General features: G+C 43.8%; 1 protein-coding gene across 1 annotated transcript; it reads left to right on the top strand.

Annotated features, from left to right (window-relative positions):
• The first annotated feature begins 16,212 nt into the window (after nucleotides 1-16,212).
• On the top strand, nucleotides 16,213-26,257 carry LOC146960170 (lymphocyte antigen 75-like). Its single transcript, XM_085772567.1, has 5 exons — nucleotides 16,213-16,249; nucleotides 16,370-16,723; nucleotides 23,526-23,849; nucleotides 25,620-25,780; nucleotides 26,096-26,257. The coding sequence occupies exons 1-5, from the start codon at nucleotides 16,213-16,215 to the stop codon at nucleotides 26,255-26,257; spliced, it is 1,038 nt and encodes a 345-aa protein (XP_085628693.1).
• Nucleotides 26,258-26,703: the final 446 nt, after the last annotated feature.

Below are 26,703 nucleotides of genomic sequence, written 5' to 3'. Positions count from 1 at the left end.
CCGTCTTCTTGGGGCCTCATTTATCAAAGAGGGTGTAAAACTGCTACTAAAGTTTTGCGTACGGCGAAAAGACGAAAATGGCGTACACCCTAAATATTTACACCTTTTTCAGATCAATCAAACTGTGCGTACGCACAACTCTCCGCAATAAATCACACCGGACCCAAGAATGGTGCACACGTGAACACACCTCTTACTCCGCCCCCGGAACGCCTATATACAACTATATATGGTCAGCACGTGCATATTTAATTAGCCATGTGCGCTCTGTGGAGCAGCAACAAGTGACAACAAAGTGACAACGGAGACAACGGGCGGAGGACGGGGGAAAGAAGCGGAACTTCTCCGAAAGCAGATACACAGGGATATCGGGCAATAAATCAGTCAGAAAAATGATCTTGCACTTTAATAAGCTAGAATAAAAACAAAAACCTCCCAAATCTCAACAAAAGGGAGCAGAAAGAAGAAGAATCTTATGTAATCTGCCCCTTTATCCCAGAAAATCTTTTTTTCTTTTTTTTCTTTTTTCTTTTTACCTAGATGTTAAAACAATGTAGGAAGCAGGACGATAGTTACCATTACTTTGCACGCCTTTCCACTACACAGTTACAGCTCTACTGGACTCGGTTTAGGTCATTTTCCATTACAGCTGAGTCCTTCACTGTTCCTCCTCAGGGCCGCGTTGTCTCACTCTTCATTCTCTCCTCTCGTCAGCTCCAAACACACGTGCACCTCGTTAACTCAGGTGACAGAATAATAACAGTCTAGGCTGTAGATCAGTGTGCGCTGCTGCCGGTGTGTTTTTAAACTGGGATGGTTTGATCCTTGTCGGACGTCACACAGCCTAATCAAAAAAGCAAAATCCACAATCCGCTCTGTTTATCAATGAACATAAAGCCTAGTGTTATTATAGAGCGGGTTGGATTGCCAGCATCAACGGTTCACCACTACCACAATTACTTCAAAAAAATCCTACTGTGCTCTTCTAAATGTACTCCGCTCCTCTCTCCCTCTCACACTGCAGTTCTCTGACTCAGCAACGGTGTCGCCAGTGGCGTAACATCATGGTGATGGGCCCCGGTGCAAATATTTTTTTTGTGCCCTATACCTGTTGCCTTAAACACATGCGCGCACGCACGCACGCACACACGCACACAGCCACTTGAGAGAACTGCTATTGTCACCATAGGGTTTTCACACAAACTGGTGCAAAAATGACACATTGTTTCATTTTGCAGCCCATATGTAGGCTATTACATTTACACACGTTTGTTTTTTCTCTGGTCCAAACCATGGATGTGTTATGATCCAAACGCCGCACCACTGTCAGAGCGTCATGTTTCCATCATGACAACTGACGAGAGAAAGACGTGTGGCACGTTGTCATGTTTACATGAGCTCAAACTTGTGGCGCACACTGAGCAGAAGGCTCGAGGTCCGGCTGCATTCACATACAGGGACCGCGAGCTCGACTGCAGCCGCACCGAGACCTCGCGCTGCTCAGGCTCACGTGCGTATTCTGTCCGCGTCAGTCCCGACAGCGATCAACACAGTCTGCCGAGAAAAAATGCAGGTACTGACGTATTTTTTGCGTGTCAGCATGTAGAGGTATCAGTTCTTGTGGCAACCAGGTACTGGCCACAAACTCACCCTGCAAACCAGCGCTTAAGCACCACGGACAGCGGCTCCATATCAACACCAGCCTGCCCTGAGCTGGGCTCAAACCGCAGCTCATCTTGACTGACAGGTATCAAGGTGATTGTATAAATGATAATTTCCTCCTCCCACACTAGCCACTCAGCATTACCTTATACCGACCTGCGTCGAGATGCCATTCACAAAAACAGAGGCCTGTGGCAATTCTGGACAGCTGTTTTTTTTCTCTCTCTCTCTTCCTTCATGGGCCCCTGACGGCGCCTGGGCCCCGGTGCAGCTGCACCGGTTGCACCGTCGATATTTACGCCACTGGGTGTCGCCAATTCCTCCTGTTCCTCAAAACAGGTGTAAATCACGGTACGCCAGGGTCAAAATGGGTGTAAATGTCAGCACTTTTCCCCGTCAGGTTTTGGCTTGATAGACCCCAAATTTGGCGGAGAAAAGTGCGTACGCACAAAACGAGGGGAAAATGGTGTAAAAAAAGGTGTATCCACAATGATAAATGAGGCCCCAGGTCTCAGTTGTCCAGTCCGTGGAGGAACCACTTTGAAATTCAGCTCATTTCAAAACTTCTTCCTAATCATTTGCTGTCAATAATCAATCAGAGTGATTGGTAATGAGCTGGTGTCCCTCTGTGTTTCAGCTGCAGCAGAAGCTGGAGGACCAGGGGGTGAAGGAGGAGGTGAAGCTCTGGTGGAAGAAGCAGCCGGACGGGGAGGTGTTCCACAGAGAGGAGGAGGAGGAGGTCAGAGGTTACTGTGAGGATGAAGACGCCTGTGACGCCAGAGTTGATCTTTAGTTCACTGGTTTTCATTAGCTGATCAATCTATGGTTTGATTTTCCTGCTGATAAGTTTGACTAAAGATTTGTGACTTGACTCGTTGGATCTTAGTTTTCCTCTCTACAGATTGATCCATCATATATATTTAGACATTAGGGTTTATTTATTATTTCTGTATGTTTCTGTTGTTGAGATGATGTTTCTGTCTTCAGCCACTCTTAAACGTTTATGTATGTAATTAAAGAGATTGACACTTACACACTCTGACTGGTTCCAACATTTAAATGAACATGTAACAGTTAAAATCAGATATTTGTTTGTGTTGTCAATTAGATCCTGATATAGATGATGTCCAGGCTCTGACCAGGGCTCTATGAATATTACATGCAGACAGTATAATTGTGATTACGCTGTTTTGTTGCTCTCTGTCACAACTGTGGGAAACAACCATTTCAAAAAGCTGCGCAGATCTGAAAAAATAGGCAAGTCAAACAAGTGAATGTGTTGTCAGCTGACACAGATTCAGATGGTGACACTTTTACCACTGAAGACTTTTCAATACAGGAGGACAGTGACATAAAGTCTGTAGAAACTGGGGACTGTTACAAGGGAAAACAAAAGTGGCCATATGCAATGTGATCTCCCTGAACACATACAAAGATGTTAGGCAAGGTGAACACATATGTAAGTCAAGCAAAAGGTTGTTGCTTTTGGTGGAGCTGTAATTGAATTAACTGGCACAGTGGCTCTACAATGTGAGCTCAGTGAGCAAAATTCTGACAAATATGGTGAATTAACTGTCACTTATTTAAAGGGACTACGTTACCACTTGTTAATGGGCCCATTTTCGATAAATCTATGGTTTTGTCTCTATGGTTATTTTGTTATTATTAGTGGTGGCGGAAATGCTGGGCGAGCCGACCAGCGTTTCTTTACTTTCAGTTTTGTGGCGAGTCATGAGAATAACGCTGCCGAATCACTGTTTATGGTCGGGACTACGATGGTATGTGATCGTCTTCGAACCTCTGACTTTAATTCTTGATGAATGAAAACACGAGTCTGTCTTGCGCCGGTCAAAGAAATGTACGGTGCGCGCGGAGGTTCATATATGTAGTGTGACTGAAAACGCTTCGCTTTTCCAAAACTCCTCGTTGTCCCTTTAATAAAACTAGACCCAACAGTGACACCAGTTGTCAACCTCCAATGTTGCATTCTGGTGACGATGCAGGAGAAGGTGAAACTGGAGCTCCAGAGGATGCAGGACCTAGGAGCGATTGAACCCGTGGATGAACCCACAGAATGGGTCTCCAACATGGTTGCCATTGAACAGATGTTTCACAGTTTCACTGTCCGAGAAGACAACCAAGGCTTCCTTCAGTTCCTTTGGTTCAAGGACAATAAACCCAACAATGAGATTGTTGAGTACAGGATGAAAGTCCATGTATTCAGCAACAGCCCATCTCCCGTGGTAGACATCTATGATATTTGTCTCGTCACGTGGCACAACATGGAGCAAGTGAATATGGCATGGATGCCAAACACTTTGTAAAGTGAAATTTCTACATTGATGATGTCCTTAAGTCACTCTCATCAGTTGCCAAAGCCATCAACCTACTCAAAAGAGCACAGGAGATGCTTGCAGCCTCCATCTGACAGCTCCATAACATAAGCCAAGAGGAAGGCACTACAGAGTGTAATAAAGATGGCACAGTCCATCACCAATACACAACTCCCCGCCCTCAAAGACATCTACAGGTCCCGTTGCGGACAACGGGCAAACAACACAATAAAAGACTCATCACATCCAGGAAACCACCACTTCACATTTTTGCTGTCTGGAAAGCGCTACAGATGCCTGAAGAGTCGCACATCAAGACTCCAAAACAGTTTTTATTCCTGTGCCATTAAAGAGCTGAATAGCAAGCTAAAGAACAGATGGGTTGTGCAATCCTCAGCGGGCAATATGCAATATCTTATCAAACTTACCGGACTTATGTTTTTATATGCTTTTATACTTATATCTTATGTTATGTTTTTATGGGTCTGTATCTATTCTGTCTTGTGTTGTATTTATTCTGTCTTGTGTGTTTTGTCACTCATGCCTTACGCTTAATATGGAAAAAACGGTAACCATGTATTTCTCTAATAAACGAAACCCAAGTGAACGGCCAAATGTTGTTGTAAATGGCCAAATTATAAAAAATGTCGAAGAATTTAAATATCTGGGTGTCACCTTGGACTCCAACTTGACGTTTAAAAAACATATTAAAAAAATGTGCCACACGCTTAAACACAATATTGCAAACTTTCGCTACATTCGTAATGCACTGTCACTTGAGGCTGCTAAATCTTATCTGAATGCCATGATTTTGTCACATACACTGTATTGTACATCTTCCTGGTCCCAGGCCAGCATGACAGCTGTGAATCCAGTAAGATCCCTTTACAACCAGTCTCTGAAAATACTCGACAAGAAACCTCGAAAGCACCATCACTGTGATATACTTTCCAAATATAAAATGTTGAGCTTTGACAACTTAATCATGTTTTCAAATATTCGCCTAATGCATAAAATAATTAACAACGCAGCACCTCCCCCTCTGAAAAACTTTGTGCAGCTTCGCTCCGAAGCTCTCAATAGAAGCCTAAGATCGGTATCCCAGGGGGACTGCAGCGTTCCAAAAAGAAAAACTGCCTTCTCCCAATCAGCATTTTCCTGTAAAACCATCAGTGAATGGAATAAACTCCCCGAGCACCTCAAAAACACCACTGATTACCTCTGTTTTACTCATAAGGTCAGAAACCGGATTCAGAGCCAGCAGTCATGCCAGCATTGAGTCAGGGACCACCATGCATAGGATACCAGTAGGTACCTGTAGGGATGAGACTACCCTTGTGGGTAGCCTCATCCCTACCGGGCATCCAAAAACAACCCGGAAATACAGTACCAGCGTCAAGACTGGAACTGCAGTAGGTTACCTTGGTGGGTACCTCCAGGGATGGGGCTACCCTCGTGGGTAGCTCCATCCCTGTGGAGCTCAACTTTGGTCCTTTCTTCTTCTTTGCATCTTAATTGCACTGATCAATAAGCACTTTGTGATATCCTATGTACTTGAATATTCCGCACTTTATGTAAAACTTATGTATTTGATTACTTATTTATTTCACTCGAATACTTCACTCCTTTAATTACTTAGAAACATCTTAGCGCACTTCAGGTAGGCTTTTAAACTGTCATGTTGTTATGTACTTATGTAGGATTACTAATTGCCATGTTTGTTGTAACCGTTTGTCTGTCAAATTGTTATGTACTTATGTAAGACAGGACTACAGATGGAAATTAGCGGCTCCGCTAAATCTGGTGCAGCCATCTTTTTATTGTCTCAATAATTAATGTCACTGCACACTGTCCTTTTTAAATAAATAAACTAAACTAAACTTGTGTGGTACCACAGCGGAGCAGCAATGTGAATTTCGTTGAATTCTTTTTTTTTCAATGACAATCAATCAATCAATCAATCAATCAATCAATCAATCAATCAATCAATCAATCAATCAATCAATCAATCAATCAATCAATCAATCAGGTCAGGTCAAGGTAAACTTTATTTGTCCCATAAGGGAAATTTGTCTTGGGCCCATAGTGCGGCCTGGTTGCATAGCAATACATTCATGGACAAGGAGACTTCATTCACATATACTGACAAGACATACAAGAAACATAGTAATCAGTTGTTGTATCAGTCATAGTCAGTGCTAGTGAAATGGAATTCAATACCAAGATGTCATTAAAAAAAAACTTACTATGATAAAAACTTAATGTAATGAATATGACCTGTGTGTGGCAGTAGTGGAGGGATTAGGGATTACGGTTCAGGAATGTGGGGTGTGCCGGGGATCCACAGCAATGGGCCTCCCCCCTGCTTGGCATGGATATTGAGCCACAGCACTTGGTGTGGTTCAATAACTAAGGAGGGCGGGGGACTTTTAACTGAATAACCATTGTAATATGACATATCACAACATTCAGCAATAAAATGAGCAGCACTCTCAAAATATCAGTGATTACATTATCAAAACAAACTCTTTAAATCAACAATATCAAAATACCCTCCTCACACAGCAATTAGCATACAAAAATAACATTAGTACCGGTAAGACACACAATGTGTACCCTCTGCCATGGATTACCATGAAAAAGTTATGCAATGTGCTTAAAATGCACAGATAAAGTGACCACATCAACCTTCTTGGAATGTGGGCTTCTGCTCCAGGCTGGGGAACAGTACTCGGCTACAGAGAAGACGAGGGCTTGGGTAGAGATACGCAGTACCTTGGCAGAGGCACCCCAGGTCGTGCCAGCAAGGCGGCAAATAAGCGAGATTCTTGATGTTACTTTGGCCCTCATTTCCTCGATATGTCGTCTGTAGGACAGCGTCCTGTCCAGGCGTACGCCGATGTACTTTGGGGCCTGCTGGAACTCCAAACGTTTGTTGTCTGTGAAGACCTCAAGCTCCCTGTTGGCTTCCCTGTTATTGAGGTGGAATGCTGCCGACACCGTCTTCCCAGTGCTGAGCTGCAGGCGCCACTTGCAGAGCTAGGCAGCCAGTGTGACCATGTCCTGGTTCTGGTTCTGGTAGGCAGCCAGTGTGACCATGTCCTGGTTCTGGTTCTGGTAGGCAGCCAGTGTGACCATGTCCTGGTTCTGGTTCTGGTAGGCAGCCAGTGTGACCATGTCCTGGTTCAGACCCTCTTCCACCGCCCTCCACGGTGGTTGTTGTATCATGATAGCTAGGTCGTCTGCATACCCAGACCGTCTTGATGCTGTCTCCAGTAGGTCGTAGATGTAGATATTAAAAAGCATCGGGGAAAGGACAGACCCGATGGCAGCACCTGTGTCCCTGCAGACAGGTTGGACAGATCAGCTCGGTTCTGGTTCAAGTCCAGATTCTGGTTCTGGTCCTGGTTCTAGTTCTGGTTCTGGTCCTGATTCTGGTTCTGGTTCTGGTTTTGGTTCTGGTCCTGGTTCTGGTTCTGGTTCTGGTCCTGATTCTGGTTCTGGTCCTGGTTTTGGTTTTGGTTTTGGTTCTGGTCCTGGTTCTGGTTCTGGTTCTGGTTCTGGTTCTGGTTCTGGTTCTGGTCCTTGTCCTGGTTCAAGTTCAGATTCTGGTCCTGGTTCTAGTTCTGGTTCTGGTCCTGGTCCTGGTCCTGGTTCTGGTTCTGGTTCTGGTTCTTCTGATGATCCTCTCTACTGTTCAGTTAGTGAACATCCATCCATCCATTTCCTTCCTCTTATCCGGGTCGCGGGGGCAGCAGTCGGAGCAGGGACACCCAGACTTCCCTCTCCCCAGACTCTTCCTCCAGCTCTTCCGGGAGGATCCCAAGGCGTTCGTGGGCCAACCGAGTGACATAGTCCCTCTAGCGTGTCCTGGGTCTTCCTCAGGGTCTCCTCATGCCCAGAACCGTTTGTCTGCACTGCTGTTCGACCCGTAGACCCAAACAACAGGTTCTGGTTCTGGTCCTGGACCTGGTTCTGGTTCTGGTTCTGGTTGTGGACCTGGACCTGGACCTGGACCTGGTTCTGGTCCTGGTCCTGGTTCTGGTTCTGGTCCTGGTTCAAGTTCAGATTCTGGTCCTGGTTCTAGTTCTGGTTCTGGTTCTGGTCCTGGTCCTGGTTCTAGTTCTGGTTCTTGTTCTGGTTCTAGTTCTGGTCCTGGTTCAAGTTCAGATTCTGGTCCTGGTTCTAGTTCTGGTCCTGGTTCAAGTTCAGATTCTAGTCCTGGTCCTGGTTCTAGTTCTGGTTCTGGTTCTGGTTCTGGTCCTGTTCCTGGTCCTGGTTCTAGTTCTGGTTCTTGTTCTGGTTCTAGTTCTGGTTCTGGTTCTGGTTCTGGTCCTGGTCCTGGTTCTGGTTCTGGTTCTGGTGCTGGTCCTGGTTCTGGTTCTGGTTCTAGTTCTGGTCCTGGTTCTAGTTCTGGTCCTGGTATTGGTTTTGGTTTTGGTTCTGGTTCTGGTCCTAGTTCTGGTCCTGGTTCTGGTTCTGGTCCTGGTTCTGGTTCAGATTCTGGTCCTGGTCCTGGTCCTGGTTCTGGTCCTGGTCCTGGTTCTAGTTCTGGTTCTGGTTCTGGTTCTGGTTCAGATTCTGGTCCTGGTCCTGGTCCTGGTTCTGGTCCTGGTCCTGGTCCTGGTTCTAGTTCTGGTTCTGGTTCTGGTTCTAGTTCTGGTTCTGGTTCTGGTCCTGGTTCTGGTCCTGGTTCTGGTTCTTCTGATGATCCTCTCTACTGTTCAGTTAGTGAACATCCATCCATCCATTTCCTTCCTCTTATCCGGGTCGCGGGGGCAGCAGTCGGAGCAGGGACACCCAGACTTCCCTCTCCCCAGACTCTTCCTCCAGCTCTTCCGGGAAGATCCCAAGGCGTTCGTGGGCCAACCGAGTGACATAGTCCCTCTAGCGTGTCCTGGGTCTTCCTCAGGGTCTCCTCATGCCCCGAACCGTTTATCTGCACTGCTGTTCGACCCGTAGACCCAAACAACAGGTTCTGGTTCTGGTCCTGGACCTGGTTCTGGTTCTGGTTCTGGTTCTGGTTCTGGACCTGGACCTGGTTCTGGTCCTGGTCCTGGTTCTGGTTCTGGTCCTGGTTCAAGTTCAGATTCTGGTCCTGGTTCTAGTTCTGGTTCTGGTTCTGGTCCTGGTCCTGGTTCTAGTTCTGGTTCTTGTTCTGGTTCTAGTTCTGGTCCTGGTTCAAGTTCAGATTCTGGTCCTGGTCCTGGTTCTAGGTCTGGTTCTGGTTCTGGTTCTGGTCCTGGTCCTGGTTCAAGTTCAGATTCTGGTCCTGGTTCTAGTTCTGGTTCTGGTCCTGGTCCTGATTCTGTTCCTGGTTCTGGTTCTGGTTCTTCTGATGATCCTCTCTACTGTTCAGTTAGTGAACATCCATCCATCCATTTCCTTCCTCTTATCCGGGTCGCGGGGGCAGCAGTCGGGGCAGGGACACCCAGACTTCCAGGCTGGGACGTAACACTCTCCCCAGACTCTTCCTCCAGCTCTTCCAGGAGGATCCCAAGGCGTTCGTGGGCCAACCGAGTGACATAGTCCCTCTAGCGTGTCCTGGGTCTTCCTCAGGGTCTCCTCATGCCCAGAACCGTTTATCTGCACTGCTGTTCGACCCGTAGACCCAAACAACAGTGAAAGACCAGACCCCGACCCGAAGGCGCGGGGAAGCGACCGTCTCGTTCAGTGGGGAGAACTCCAACACATGGCGGCTGAGCTGGGGAGCTCTGAGCAAGCCCACACCAGCTCGCCGCCTCTCACCGTGGACAACTCCAGAGTGGAAGAGAGTCCAGCCTCTCTCAAGGAGTTGGGTTCCAGAGCCCAGGCTGTGTGTGGAGATGAGCCCGACTATCTCTAGCTGTAAGTAACTCTTAAAATGACGTTTCTGTTGTCTCCGGTAGGTCATAGATGTAGATATTAAAAAGCATTGGTGAAAAGAAGGGCCCGATGGCGCCACCTGTGTCCTTGCAGACGGGTTGGACAGATCAACTCGGTTCTGGTTCTGGTTCTCGTCCTGGTCCTGGTTCTGGTCCTGGTCTTGGTTCTGGTTCTGGTCCTGGTCTTGGTTCAGGTTCTGGTTCTGGTCTGAGCAGGGACACCCAGACTTCCCTCTCCCCAGACTCTTCCTCCAGCTCTTCCGGGAGGATCGCAAGGCGTTCGTGGGCCAACCGAGTGACATAGTCCCTCTAGCGTGTCCTGGGTCTTCCTCAGGGTCTCCTCATGCCCAGAACCGTTTATCGGCACTGCTGTTCGACCCGTAGACCCAAACAACTGGTTCTGGTTCTGGTCCTGGACCTGGTTCTGGTTCTGGTTCTGGTTCTGGTTCTGGTCCTGGTCCTGGTCCTGGTTCTGGTCCTGGTTCTGGTCCTAGTTCTGGTTCTGGTCCTGGTTCTGGTTCAGATTCTGGTCCTGGTTCTGGTTCTGGTTCTGGTCCTGGTCCTGGTTCTGGTCCTGGTCCTGGTTCTAGTTCTGGTTCTGGTTCTGGTTCTGGTTCTGGTTCTTCTGATGATCCTCTCTACTGTTCAGTTAGTGAACATCCATCCATCCATTTCCTTCCTCTTATCCGGGTCGCGGGGGCAGCAGTCGGAGCAGGGACACCCAGACTTCCCTCTCCCCAGACTCTTCCTCCAGCTCTTCCGGGAAGATCCCAAGGCGTTCGTGGGCCAACCGAGTGACATAGTCCCTCTAGCGTGTCCTGGGTCTTCCTCAGGGTCTCCTCATGCCCAGAACCGTTTATCTGCACTACTGTTCAGGGCTCGACAGTGCGACAGTTTTGCTCGCATTTGCGAGTTGATAATATCCATTGCGAATAAAAAATGACATTCAGTCGCATCAGTGCGACTCGGACAGAAACTGCATGCACCGCTTTGCATGCTGTTTAACGTGAGCAGTATCCCCCCCGCCTCGCCCCCCCTGCCTGTTTGGTGATTTTGGCCGCCGCCTTGATTAGCTTGTGTACATCGGGGCCGTTCAGATGTAACGTCTTTTCCGCACTTTACTTTAAAGGTAGACGCGCGTCATGCACGCCAAGGCGACACCGCAGCAGCGCACATTCGGTGCGACGCGCTTTCCCCCCCCGTGCACGTTCGACCTGCTTCTTCCTCCGGTACACGGTCTCGGGCTGTGTCTCTCCTACTGTTTCACGGAGCTATAGAAGAGAAACACATTTCAGGACAGCCGCCGACACTGATCACTGCCTAAAGAGTTTCAAAGTTGTGCAACGCGCAGCTCAAACTGACCCGCTGCCTCAGCGACCAAGCTTTGATAAATACATTGTGTCCTCCCGTGTTTCAGTCGGGTCGATACCGCGGAGCTATTAAAAAAAAAAAAAAAACTCTCGTCGCGGTGGAGCTGAGAACAGCTGACATGTGGTCACAGTCTCACAGTGCAACATTCATAATAGAAACTTTAACTTCAAAGCTCCCTGTCTGTCCTGTCTCTGAACATCACAGGGGCAACATGGAGATGGAGATGCTTGTGTGACAGGTTATTGAGTTTTATTAATGTTAAAACATTAATAAAAGGAAAAATGTTTGGTGTTTTTACTGTTCTCAAATGTAAATATGGGTCATATTGGACCCTCAACATTATTTAAGGCTTAAACAGACTGCTACTTAAACATTTTTCATTGTGCTCCTAAAGTAAACAAACAAATCTTAGTGTAGAGCCCTGTATGTATGTAGTAATCAGCTTTTTATACTGAGGGAAATATAGGTTCACTGCTCATCAATACCCCCACCCCAGGGCCTTTGCCACCCCGGTCTAAAAAAAAACCCAGGCAAAATCATATCGGACCTGTAATCAGATCTGATACAGAGCTTTAATGCAGTCCTTCCAGACACGTGATGACATGCACACAGCGCAAAACTAATATACTATTTTCTCACATATTTGCATTGTTTGTCTTTCCTGACTTTTGTTAAGGCAAAGAGCCAGTTATAACATTAAAAATTAGTCTACAGGGTTATGATTATAGGCTAAATAAGTACTTTATTTGTTTGAAAATGACATTTTCACCAAAACTGCTTAATTTTTATTGTGCTACTAAAAAATCTTGTGTGCTACTAAATTTTTCAGTATAGTAGCACAGTGCTACTTGGAAAAAAGCTTAGCGTCAAGCCCTGCTGTTCGGCCTGTAGGCCGAGACAACAATGCCACAATTTCTGTTAACAAAAATCTGATAATACATAAATTGCATCTTGACAGCATGGAAATGTTGGTGATTTGTTTTTAACGATAAGTGTTTTGCTTCACAAGAGAAAATTTTATGTTTAAAAATGCCACTCTTACATTGACTGCAGTTGTTCCCATGAGAGCAGAATTCAACATGTTCTAGAAAATTCAGTTTTTGAGATAAAATTCTGATATTTGCCAAACTTCATCAACCATGGCTCCAAAATATTCTCCTTTTTTCAGGAAGATTGAACATGTATTTAGCAAGAATTGGATGGTATATGCTTACAGTACTGTTTACAGTCAAACATTTTGATCAATTTTTTATAAATCCAAAAATCTGAGAAACAAGTTTTGTGTACGACTGTGTGGAGATGCTCTGTAGCAAGTTTGGTGACAATGGAGCAAAAAATGGTGGAGTAGTAAATCTGGCATGAGGTCGGACATTTCTATAAAGTTTGGTGAGTTTTCGCCCATGGGAAGTAGGATTTCCTCAGAAGAAGAAGAAAGAAGAAGAAAACCTCGGAATACAAGCTGCCAGGAGAGTTATATTCTACAGTCAGCTACAGAATAGATTTTAAAGTTCTGCTACTGGTTTACAAATCACTGAATGGTTTAGGTCCAGAATACATGAATGACATGTTAGTAGAGTCTAAACCCAGTAGAGCTCTGAGATCTACTGACTCAGGTCAGATAGTGGAGCTCAGAGTTCAGACCAGACATGGTGAAGCAGCATTTAGCTGTTATGCTGCACACAAGTGGAACAAACTACCAGCAGAACTGAGATCAGCCCCAACTGTCAGCACTTTTAAATCCAGGTTACAGTAAAAACATTTCTCTTTTCACGTGCTTATAGCTGAGAACTTAAAACTTTATCTATTTTCTTTTCTTTTACTTTTATTTGCTCTTGCTTTTAACTCTGTGTTAGTGTTTTGTTTGTTTTTATTCTGTCTTATGCTTCTTTTTTTTTTAAATGTTTATGTAAAGCACATTGAGTTGCCTTGGTATGAAATGCGCTATATAAATAAAGATGCCTTGCCTTGCCTTATATTCTGACCTGCAGCACTAGAGAGGACCAAAAAATGTCAAATAATAATATTGCTCCCAGTGAAAATGTCAAATACCTTGTCCATTTCCTTACATAGAACATGACAGATGATGATGATATTAATATATGCAGGCAAATATTCTTGCCCACAGGTTTCATTCGTGTACAGATGACGTCAAAAGATCTCTGTTCAAAGCGTACTACACCTCTGTACACCACACACCTGTGGGTTAAAGCAAGCATGAAAAAACTACAGGTTGCTTATAATGATGCATTAAGAATTTTAATTAAAAGACCTCGATGGCTGAGTGCGAGCGAAATGTTTGTAAATGCACATGTCAACCCTTTTAATGCTGTAGGCTACTCAGAAACCTTATGAATGGATTTATGTGTCGGCTCGATGCCTCAGAGATCATAATAGTTTGACCCACATCATCTGGAGCTCCATCAAGTATCAATCTCTCTTCTGGAGACACTGGGACAGTTTTGTCTCTTTTTAACTTTACAGTAATTCCTATTTTTATATTTTTAGCTGTATCCTCTTTTATTATATGTGTTGTGTGTCTGTTGTTGTGTTTGTCTTGCCTATGGACCTTGAGTCTGAAATAAAGATATGTACAGTATATATAATTTTTAACACAGACTTGGTTACAGCTTTTGACTTTCTCTTGGAGCTTGTTGGATATCTGTCAATTTGTGTCCAGATACACACACTCAGGACAGAATAATGACCACATACTGTATGTCACTGTCACCTCTGATTTACATCAGACTGAAGATTTGAATGAAACATTGTCCTTAACCAAATTCATCATCATCATCATCATCATCTTCTTCTTCTCAAACAAACAAGCTCTGATGAAGGACACACCTCACCTGGAGGGGAACGGTCATGTTGTCAGTGGAGCGAGGTGTGTGTGTGTGTGTGTGTGTACGTTACACTTCTCAACTTAACATTCTCTTGTTATCTAATTACTGCGTCTGATGACCTCATATAACACACCTGTTGGTGTCATTGTTATCATTGTCATTGGTGTTAATCTGATGTCTTCTCCCGTCTTTTATATTTCCTTCTTTTCAGACTCGTCTGTCTTATTGTGTAGTGCAGGGGTCTTCAACGTTTTCCGGGCCAAGGACCCCCAAACTGATGGAGAGATGGAGCGGGGACCCCCTACTTTATATATATTGTATAAAATTGTGTTTTATATTTATCTGGTCCTGTAGTACCATACAGGGCCGTATAGGGGAGAAAGGTGATGATAATTCTAGGGGCCCAATATAAGACCCTGACTGATATTCACAGTAATGCTGCATTAGCATCAAAACAAAGTAGGCTAAATAAGAAATGATAATACATACGTAGTCTATGAAAAAAAGTGGAAAAGTCAGGGGGGAGGGGCCCACTTTAGTATTCTTTCAGGGGGCCCAGAATTCCTAGCAACGGCCCCGGTGCCATATGCCAAAAGTACCATATTCTGGACTATCTGGACGCTTTTTTAGGAGTTTGGCTGGTCATGGGACTCCTATGTTTAAAAGGGACTTACATAAAAAATATATGCCATGTCATCTATGATCACAACGCTCGTCGTGGTAACTGAACGCTGCAACTGCACCAATAAAATAATTACTAAACCATAAAAAGACAGAGAAAACAAAGCGTTTCCCCTACTTTGTTTTTTTTCTCTGGCTATATATGCATTTATTTTGAAAGGGCAGCTGGAGAGGGAACACCCCTATATTCACAATGGATCTTTTTTTCATAACTTCCATATCTTTTTTCATATTTTTTTTCCCTCAACCAAAACTTTCGCGACCCCCCTGCAGTACCTCCATGGACCCCCTAGGGGTCACGGACCCCCTGTTGAAGACCTCTGGTGTAGTGAGTTAAAGGTCTTTTATTTTTGGGGCCCAAGCACCGGAGGACCCAATTGTTTATCTAAACTTTTTTATTTTATTCTTTTTTAGCAACAATAAATTGAATGTTTGGCGGCATGATCATGCTTGAAAACTCACGATTCTTGGTACAAAATGGCTCAGTAGCGCCCCCTAGAACTTCTGTAGAAAAATCAGCCCCTCATAGGAGAGGAGAATGGATGCAATTTTTGAAAAAAAATAAATAAATCGAGATGTATCAGTTATTAAAAGTTTGCATTGGTAAAATTTGATATTTTGATCATTGAGAATCAGGACTGATCCTGTTCAGGTTTTTGCTCAGCAGAGTGAAACTGTCCAATAATCCATTGAACTGTTTTTTATCAAAACTGCATCATGAAGGGAAAATGTTTGAAACAGTCACTTTAATCTAACTGATGACGTCACAGTTTATCTGTCTGAGGTTACAGGAGCTTGTTGGGAGAAAACAATATGAAGACTGTGTGAAGTGAAAACCATGTCATGTATTTATGGATTATTGATAAATAGAACATATAATGCAGGTGAAGGTGTGAAGTGTTTCAGCTGGTTTGTGTGAGGTCACTGTGACCTCTGATTTACATCAATGTAATTAATCAAATTCATCATCATCGTCATTTTCATCTTCTTCTTTTACAACAAAGGAGCTCTGATGAAGGATACGCCTCACCGGTCCTGGAGGGGAACTGTTTTGTTTTCTGTGGAGCAGTGTGTGTGTGTGTGTAGGAGGTGGGGGGGACAATATAAGACAACCAGGTGATCAGGCTGCTCAGCACTGACTGACTGACTGACTGAGGTACGTTACACTTCTCTACTAAACTTTATCTCGTTATCTAATTACTGCGTCTGATGACCTCTATAACACACCTGTAGCTCAGGTGTCATTGTTATCATTGTCATAGTGTTAATCTGATGCAGCTGCTTCTGTCTTCTCATGTCTTTAATTTTTCATTCTTTTCAGGCTCGTCTGTCGTATTGTGTGGTGAGTTAAAGGTCTTTTATTTTAAAGGTATATTGTCGTTCCTGTTAAGTCTGCTTTTATTTTTACATCATTGTGACACTTTGGTTCTGTGATGTCTCTGTTTGACAGCTTCAATCATGGAGAGGACAGGACTCGTCCTCCTGCTGCTGTCAGGTTTGTGTTTTACATCACCTTTATACAGGTGTTTCTATGTGTTTACAGGTGTTTATTTACCCAGAATTCATTGCTCCACAGTCTGGTCTTGATGCTCAGCCCCTCTGTGTGTTCTCTCAGGTTTTGTGTCGTTGTGTCGTCCACTACCTGAATTTATCAGGAAAGAGTTTCATGCTGTCCATTCCCTTTTCACGTGGACCGAAGCTCAGGCTTACTGCAGACAAAACTACACTGACCTCGTCACCATCGAGGACTTAGCCAGCAACGCTGAGGTCAGTCAGGAGGTCGGAGGAGGGACCTACTGGATCGGACTCCATCAAGTCCCCTGGAAATGGTCTGGTAGTGGACAGGAGGCCGTGGTGGACTCTGGATGGTACCAAAGCTCAGACACAGGGACCTGTGTCAGCATGTCCCAGACTGGAACCTGGTCTTTGGAGGACTGTAATACTCTGCATTCCTTCTCCTGCTACACCGGTGAGTTTCTAACAGACCTGAGGTCTGGTCACCTGGTTATTACAGAGGAAAAGAGTCACAGCTCACCTGTGGTTACCTGGATTCAGTTCAGGTCTTAAAACCAGAGTCTGACAGAGACCAGAACCACTGAACAGAGCCAGAAAGAACCACAACCTGTCAGAGTGAAGTGAAGCCACAGTCCTCCACACTCTTAGTGGTTAATTAAGTGTAAACAGGAAGTAATGAGTAGAGACCAATGCCCTCATTTATCAAACTTGCGCAGGATCTGGTGTAGATTCTGGTGTAAATATCAGTGTACGCCAAGTGTCACGTGTGATTTACTAAAAGTGTGTACGCTGCTGATTTCGACGTAGAACCGGCGTGGTGTTGATGTTGATTGGGAAAGTTCAGAGCCCAAACGAGACTGTGGCTGGACACCTCTGCCTCTGTTTCACTTTATGTTGCTGGTAACTAATGTGGTTGTAAAAGTTGTAGGCTAAAGTTAAATTATTTTGTATGCACTAATTAAAGGGGCAGAGCATAAGAGACATTTTTGCTTTTTATATTTTATAAGATATATTTTTTGTAAGAACCACAATTAATATAGATATTTCAGTGAATAACTAATTGTTCTTAGCATTTGTTCGATAACTTTCTTTGCCCAATAAATTGAAATCATGTTGGAACTATCAATGTCTCCTCCCTTGCAGCCAGATTCTCACCTACTTTTAACCTCAGACTGTCACAATGATGTAGCTATCAGATGTCAGACTGCCTCATTCTTTCAGTTTTAACTGAAGAAATGATTGATTTTCCCAATGATCAACGTATACCGAACCGAACCAAAAACCGTGACCACAAAACCGTGAACCGAACTGAAGCGTGGATTTTGTGAATCGTTCCACCCCTAGTCAATATGTCACGCCTGTTATGTAAAAATGAGTTGTTTAAAGTGATGCTTAAGTCACTTTAGACAACGATGTTTAAAGTGATGTTTGAAGATGCTTCTTCTGTATCTGAAAACATTTCGAGTTCTTATTCTATAATTGTATTACATTGTGTATATGAATTACACTTGCTGATGTTACTGTGTAAGTGATGAGCTGCATTAATTGTCCTCTGTAGAGGTGACGGGCATTTTTAGGGTGTGCTACAACTCTCTGGTCCTGTGCTAAAAAACTGTCAGCCTCTGTAGCACTAGTGCTATGTGCTGAAAAAGTTAAGGTACAGCCCTGTAAGCGTCATCCCAGTGGATGGAGGCTGCAGACGCACGTGTCACCGACCACGTCAGGAAAACCAGCGATCTCATGATAACTACATCAAGACAATTATAGTTTTGTTGCTAACTAACACATCTGCATATATTTCAGGATGTTTTGCATCCCTACAAATTAACAGAATGAGTGTAAATATAACTGTTTTTAAAATATATATATATATATATATATATATATATTCAAAAAAAGTGGTCTTGTGACTCAACTTACCCCATAGGAGTGGGGTAAATTTATCATCCCCCCCTTCTTTCCTTCCATCCATCTCCTACCTCCCCCTTTAGTTAATATATATTATATTCACTGCTTCGCCGATGATGTACAAATCTATCTGCCCCTGAAAGCAGTCAACAATGACTCTGTACAGGTCCTACTGGAATGTCTGCAGGAAGTCCAAGCATGGATGCACCAGAACTTTCTTAAACTAAATCATAACAAAACAGAAATTATTTTATTTAACAGTCACAGTGACAAACTTGATTTTAACAGTGCCATCGGTCCCCTGTCCTCTTATTGCCACTCCTCTGCCAAGAACCTTGGGGTCATTTTTGACAATGATTTTAAGTTTGACAAGCAAATCAGCGCTGTAGTCCGGACGAGCTTTTTCCATCTACGACTGCTCGCAAAGACAAAAGCATATCTTCCACGTAAGGATCTTAATACAGTTATCCATGCTTTTATCACCTCTCGTTTAGACTATTGCAATTCCCTGTATGCTGGCATCGATTTGTTTTTAATACGCAGATTGCAGGTTGTGCAAAACGCTGCAGCACGCCTACTGACAGGGACAAAGCGTCACCATCACATTACCCCAATTCTCCGCACTTTACACTGGCTACCTGTCTCTTCTAGAATTAATTTTAAAATTGTACTTATTGTTTTTAAGTGCCTGAATGGCCTGGCACCGTCCTACCTGTCTGACCTTCTTGTTCTTCACCATGCCCCCCGAGCACTAAGGTCTGCTAATCAGCTGCTCTTAACCATACCGAGAGCAAAACTAAAGACGAGAGGAGACAGGGCATTCTCTGTGGTGGCCCCGACATTATGGAACAGCCTACCTCTGCATATTAGGACTGCACAAACACTCGAGCACTTTAAATCTCTTTTAAAAACTCATCTCTTTTCCTTGGCATTTTAGTTTTATATGTCTCCACTCTTGTTTTATTGTTTTATTGCATGTTTTTATTGTAACTACATTACCTGTTCCATCTAGTTGTATTGCCACTAGTTTGCTTGTGTGTTTATTGTGAAGCACTTTGGTCAACCTGGGTTGTATTTTTAAATGTGCTATATAAATAAATATGTATTGTATTGTATTGTAATATTTCGTCTGTCCAGGTTACAGGTGAACACAAACTGCAGGGACTTCCTGCTGAGCCACCAACTCACTGAGATTTGGGGAGTTTTGCAATTACGTGGCATCTTGGGAAGAATCCCAGAGATTTTTCTTTGAAAGTAAAGTTTGGCCTCACTATAAACAACTTTTCCTGTTTATAGGAACATACTGTAATCACAAACATAAAGAATCTTGGGTAACACTTTATAATGAGTACACACTATTAAGCATTAGTTAAGCATTAATAAATATTGAATTCATAATTTATAACACATGAATACTCATTAGTATGTAGTTAGTAAACATAGTTATAAATGTTTTACTCATCATTGGTAAGCACAGTAGTTATGGATTAGTAAACACTGAATTCATCATTTATAAAGCATGTTTCTGACGTTAATACTCATTAGTATGTGGTTTACAATCACAGTTGTAAATGTTTTACTCTTCATTAATAAGCTCATCTATATAAATGATAGATTCAGCATTCCCAAGCTGCTCTTACACGTCCAGTATGAATGGTTAGTGAGTGTTAGTAAATGTTTTATAAAAACTCACAAATTTCATTTCCAATGGATGATTTATAAACAGTTATTAATGCAGGAATTCATGAATTCAGGCAGTTACAAAGCAATTACTACTCGTTAATTAAGTATTTAGTGTGAGCTCATCTAAAGTGGGCACTATCTATGCCTTATAGAGCATTTACAAATGAGATATTAAGGCTGGCAATGCCTCAAGACTCACAAGGAGAGACACAAGGAGAGACACAACACGATATGGTTCATATTGCATTGTATTTATTGCAACTTGGGAATATTATAAGGGTCTGGTAAAAACAAAACTTATCAACCAGCGCATCCAGCGTTTACCATTTGTATATAAACGAGTCTGTGGTGGCCGCGACTCTCTTCCTGCTCTCTCCCTCTCGTGCTGGCGCACAAACGAGCAGATGGACAGGTCGTGTTGTGACGGTAACATGCTAATGCTAGCTAATGTGTTCAAATTGCTATCCGCCCCCCATGGGGGGGGTTCCTAGTAGTGAAATGGCACCCGGGTACCGCCCAAGCCGAGCGAGTACTCGGATATCGGCTTCAGCCCTACAAACAATACGGCATCTACACTGATATCAGTTCACTCCGAACCATAGACTGTATAAAGCTCCGAACATGCAGCCATGACTCCGAAGCAGCCTCTTGCCCCCTGGTTTGGGTTGCACGCGGACGTGTACGTCGACGAGCCATCAGCACGTCATCAACGTGACGACGCTGGGAGGCGGCAATGCTGCAGCCGGTGCAGCCCGTTAATATAATACATCCATGGTGCAGCCTGGTGGGGGGCGACCCCCATTCCGAAGGACCGCCATTCCGACGGTCTGCCAGTCCGAAAATTCCTTCCGAGGGGCCGCTGTTCCGAATGTGTTTTATTTTGAAAATTGACCGGATTCTCTCGTGGTTTGACTTCCTGCCCTGCTTGACCTCCCTCTCCAAAGTTTCACCCAGGTGCGAGTCTGATGCAGCCGCGGCGCTCCTGCTGAAAAATAAATGTCCTTGCTCTGTGCTTTGGTTGGGTTTAGGCGATGTAGAAAGGAGTTGGTTAAGTTTAGTAAAAAGACCAGGTAGAGGCCAAGAAAGTCTCTGCTAATATGCAGCTCCTCTGGGAGTCGAACCCTGATCTCCCACGCCGGTAGCGGATGCTCTAACCACTGTACTACCATAGCATTCGCTGTATTGTGTGTACCCAGTGCATTAAACCTTTTAATGGCGGACTTTTTTCAGGTTCGGAATGGCAAACCTTTTCCATAAATAATTAAGGGCCGGCATTCTGACAAATTAAAGTAAATGTTCGGAAAGGCGGCCCTTCGGAATGGCACCCCAGCCTGGTGCAGCAGCTAAGATGAATGGAGAGTTGGAGATGGAGAACTCTGCCCAGAATCGACGAGCCCGGCGGACGCGGGCCCAGAAGAAAGCCGGTGTGGAGACGGATATCGAAGTCAGCGGCCGTCAGCAGCACTAGTGGTGAGTATGTGTTTGTTGTGTTTGCTGCCACACATGGTCCATGGATGATAGCTAACGTTAGCTTGTCTGCAGCTGAAGGCTTTAGCTCTCGCTCCCTGACGTACTACCGCGAGATGTAAACACACATTTCAGGACCGCTGACTTGTATCATCAGAGCAGCCTCCTTTCATATTTAATAGAGGGGGGACAATACCTGACAATAATATTCTCATCTCTCACGATGTGCCTGCTGTAAAGGATAATCATAGCTGAAAATCACAGGTTATTATGTCTGTTCTGATTTTACAAGTCAATGTGTGACTGTGTGTGTGTGTGTGTGTGTGTGTGTGTGTGTGTGTTAAGATAAATATACTTTTTCCCCCCTCTTTTCTTTATTTTTAAACTGTTGCTAATTTTCCTTTTTTGTTCTCTAAATTGCAGTCCAAAATCTGGATCAGGCCGTTTCCCGGTACAAGAAAATTCTCTGGCCGTTTGGTCTGCTGCTTTCAAGCGTGTTGGGATGGACCGGAACACTGCTCCAACCGCAGAGAGCTGCCCCCAGCAAATATAAGGAACTGACTTAATTTTTTGATACAGAAAAAAAAAATAAAAAAGGCTACAGAAAGATTTTTTTCAAAGAATTATTTGCTGAACTTAAACTTCTGTGATCCACTGTTGGTGTTGGCAAGTTTTTATTCAGCCATGCTTACCCTTGTTTTACATCAACAGAACAGTTGTACAGTTACAATATGTTGGGAAGTTGCAATAAATACAATGCAATATGAACTATCCCTTTGTGTTGTGTCTCTCCTTGGTCTGTTAAGATAACCAAGACTTTTATGAGTCTTGAGGCATTGCAGCCTTAATATCTCATTTGTAAATGCTCTATAAGGCATAGATAGTGCCCACTTTAGATGAGCTCACACAAAATACTTAATTAACAAGTAGTAATTGCTTTGTAACTACCTGAATTCATGAATTCCTGCATTAATAACTGTTTATAAGTCATGCATTGGAAATGAAATTTGTTAGTTTTTATAAAACATTTACTAACACTCACTAACCATTCATACTGGACGTGTAAGAGCAGCTTGGGAATGCTGAATCCATCATTTATATAGATGAGCTTATTAATGAAGAGTAAAACATTTACAACTGTGATTGTAAACCACTTACTAATGAGTATTTACGTCAGAAACATGCTTTATAAATGATGAATTCAGTGTTTACTAATCCATAACTACTGTGCTTACCAATGATGAGTAAAACATTTATAACTATGTTTACTAACTACATACTAATGAGTATTCATGTGTTATAAATTATGAATTCAATATTTATTAATGCTTAACTAATGCTTAATAGTGTGTACTCATTATAAAGTGTTAACGAATCTTGATTTAATCATTTGGACATATACAGCCAAAATACATTCACTAAGTGTATAGGATAGGTGGCTCAACTTACCCCTGGCCAAATGGATCAACTTACCCCACAGCTACCTTAGCTTGGGTTTATTGCTCCCACAGCTAAAATTGTGCACTTTCATGCTAAGTTTACTACCTCATGTTGTAGCTCATAGATACCACAACCCATGTATAAAACAAATTTACAATCATCTCTTTTAGTCTAAACACAATTCTCATAAAACTTATGATCGACAAAATTCACTTGCGAGAGTGAAAAATGATTTTTGGGTCATAAATATTAAACCAATTTACTCACATGGTTCTAACCTTCACAGACTCCATGAAATGATGCCTGCCTCCCTAATATTTGGTCACATGCTAATTTTTTCCTATAGTTTCCTAGAAACAAGGGGTGGGTCAACTTACCCACTGGCTCATCTTACCCCACTCTCCCCTAAGGAGACACGGCTTCCCCCTGACCAAGATGGCGGCCGCGTTGACGCATTCCACTAAATAGAGCTGCCTGGGAATGCGGCATCTAGTCAGTATATATATCTATGGGTGGACTTGATGTCTCAGAGACACTTTGACGGAACTAATTCAAATTTGGTAAAAAAAAAACATTTACTTGTCTTCCAGGACAAACTGATCAGGCAGAGACACTTAAACTCAACGGATGTCAGATGTTTAATTGTTTCTGACTGTGGATAAACAGGAAGTGACAGGAACTAGTCTGATTGGTGGAGTAGGAGCCTCTGGTGTTGTTAGTTTGATAGAGTGACAGTGACGTGTCCTTCTCCCTCTCAGCTGCAGTGAACCGTCACATCCTGCACCTTCAGCCTATGAACTTCTACGATGCTCAGAGTTACTGCCGCCACATGTACACAGACCTGAGCACCATTAAGAGTCAGGAGGACACTGATGAGATCTCTGGTCTGCTGGACTCAAACACCAGCATGGCCTGGATAGGTCTGCAAAGATACGCCTGGACCTGGTCGGACGGGAGCAACAGTCCCTTCAGGAACTGGATGACAGGGGGGCCGGGTGGACAAGACCGCTGTGGGACGATATTATCAACTCGGTGGGGCAGTGAACCATGCACCGAAGGACTACACTTTGTCTGCCATCATGGTGAGTCCTCCACAGAGGTGGCAAGTAACGAAGTACAAATACTTTGTTACTGTACTTAAGTAGATTTTTCAGGTATCTGTACTTTACTTGAGTATTTATTTTTCTGACGACTTTTTACTTTTACTCCCTACATTTATACGCAAAAATATGTACTTTCTACTCCTTACATTGTAAAAACAGGCTCGTTACTTTTTTTTTTTGACACGACGTAAAAGCACCGGTAAAAGACGTGACGAACTAGAGAGGGAAAGAGGGTGGGAGGAGGGAGGACAGAGGGGGGGCGGTAGAGAGAGAACCGAGTTACCAACTTGTACTGTAGCAGCGACATGGAGGCAGCAGCATGGAGGAAGGAAGCGGTGGTGGTCGGACTATCTGACGGGGGGGTTGAACACTGTACAATCTGCGCAATATAGCGCATTTACCGTTTACGAGCGGCAAAGCGCAACCTGTCCATGCGCCCGTGTCTGTGTGTACGTGTGCGCGCGTGTGCGCGTACGTGTGGTGCGAGAGAGACGGCAGGTGGACTGACTGGCAGAGATGAGAGGTGGTGAAACGCTGTTTAAAAATTCTTATTGTTATTATTTTGTGAGAGTCTGTGGCGGCCCAAACGATGGGAAACACTGTCTCTGGTCAGTTCAATCTTGATAATTCTGTCTGAACTTTTTTTGTTTAACAAAATTATCAAATGATGTAGGTTTTATTAACGGCAAAAATTCATTTTTACTTTTTACTTTTACTTTTAAAGTACATTTCAGAGCCTGTACTTTCTTACTTTTACTTAAAGCAGAAGTAAGCGATATTGTATCTTCCGACAGCAATCACTTACATAGAGTGTTTGGATCGAAACACGGGTCTGTCAGTCACTCTGCTCTGCTCTGAGCCCAGGAGAAAACTTTGCTCGTATCCTACAACCTTTATCCAATGAGGAGAGAGAACGGCATAAAGGGGCAGTCCTCTCTGTGTGTGCAGCCAAGGGATGCGCCTGAATGTGGTGACGTAGGGACGAGGACCAATAGATCCATGACGAGGGCGGGGGCTGCTAACTCCATCAGCTGACAAGACGTTATGGTGCGTTCAAGGCAACCTGTAACTCGTGTTTTTCCGACCTGTGAAGTGGTACCAGTTCGATCTGGTACGAGTTCACGGGTCAGAAGTTACGAGTGGCCGTTATAGTGACTTTCACAGGTAAAACAGGTCGGAGAAACACGAGTGGGTTGCCTGGAACGCTACAAAGTCGTAAGTGTTGTTTCAAAAGCCTGCCTGGAACGCAGCATTAGCCAAAACGACCGGATCGCTTACTTCTGCTTTAAGTACAGAATATGAGTACTTTTGCCACCTCTGTGTACAATACAAATGCCTACGATTCACCATAGTGAAGTACATTAGGATACATTTTGTGTCCGGCAGGTAAACTTAGGCTATGTGAACAATAACATTGATGAAATGGATTCAAGATGAATTATCGTGTGGTTATTTGCTTTGCAGTGAATCGTGCAATGGAAATACTTTTTACTTTTAATAATACTTTTGAGTAAATTTCAGAGCCTGTACTTTTTACTTTTACTTGAGTAGATATTTGGATCAGTACTTTCACTTTTACTTAAGTCGTTTTTTACACAGGTACTTTTACTTCTACTCGAGTAAAGAATCTGGGTACTTTTGCCATCTCTGGTCCTCCATCATTGCTGTGGCCTCCAGACTCACCTGTCTCACCTGTCTCACCTGTCTCACCTGTCTCACCTGTCTCACCTGTCTCACCTGTCTCACCAGGGTCTGTGTCCTCTACAGATTTGCTAGAATCTGCAGATGTGCGACAGTCTGTGTCCTCTGCAGATGTGCGACAGTCTGTTCTGAGGTCAGTGAAGGTTCGGGTGAACGGAGGATCTGCAGACCTGAGCGACCCGAAGGTGCAGCAGTCCATCCTGCAGCAGGTCAGAGGAGGAGGGGGGCGTCTGGGGTAGAAGTTCAAGAGTCTGTGACGAAGCAGGACCAGGGAGTAGGAGATCTGGACCTCAGCGTCCACCAGGGTCCGAGTCCTGCAGACTTTGTCCTCTGGGAAAGGAGTTCACTTTGTGAACCCCCAGTAAAAGCCTGTGGTTCCAGATCCCGTCTTCCTGGTCTCAGTTGTCCAGTCCGTGGAGGAACCACTTTGAAATTCAGCTCATTTCAAAACTTCTTCCTAATCATTTGCTGTCAATAATCAATCAGAGTGATTGGTAATGAGCTGGTGTCCCTCTGTGTTTCAGCTGCAGCAGAAGCTGGAGGACCAGGGGGTGAAGGAGGATCTGAAGCTCTGGTGGAAGAAGCAGCCGGACGGGGAGGTGTTCCACAGAGAGGAGGAGGAGGAGGAGGAGGTCAGAGGTTACTGTGAGGATGAAGACGCCTGTGACGCCAGAGATGATCTTTAGTTCACTGGTTTTCATTAGCTGACCCAGCTATGCTTTGATTCTCCTGCTGATAAGTTTGACTAAAGATTGACTTGTTGGATTTTAGTTTTCCTCTCTATAGATTGATCCATCATATATATTTAGAGATTAGGGTTTTGTTTTGTTTTTTATTTCTGCATGTTTCTGTTGTTAAAATGATGTTTATGTCTTCAGTTACTTAAATTAATGAGAATGAGACTTATAGACTCTGACTGGTTCCAACATTTAAATGAGTTATAATCAGACTCACTGTTAGTGTGAATACTGAAGGCATTGTTCTTAGCAATTCTTAATAATTCATATATTAAAACACATAGCTTTTTATGGACATATTATTTCACTGCTCTTTGTACTTCAAGTTGCAATATTCAAATGAGGGGGCAGGCTTCGCCACGAGCACTGGTCCATGTGTAACGGAGGTCCGCGGG

The sequence above is a fragment of the Trachurus japonicus genome, unplaced genomic scaffold, assembly GCF_045865225.1.
Source record: "Trachurus japonicus isolate A0001 unplaced genomic scaffold, Traja_1.0 AP030640.1".
In the NCBI taxonomy this organism is placed as follows: Eukaryota; Metazoa; Chordata; class Actinopteri; order Carangiformes; family Carangidae; genus Trachurus; species Trachurus japonicus.
The sequence above is the reverse complement of the archived record's forward strand: the minus strand, read 5'-3'. Positions and strand labels throughout refer to the sequence as shown.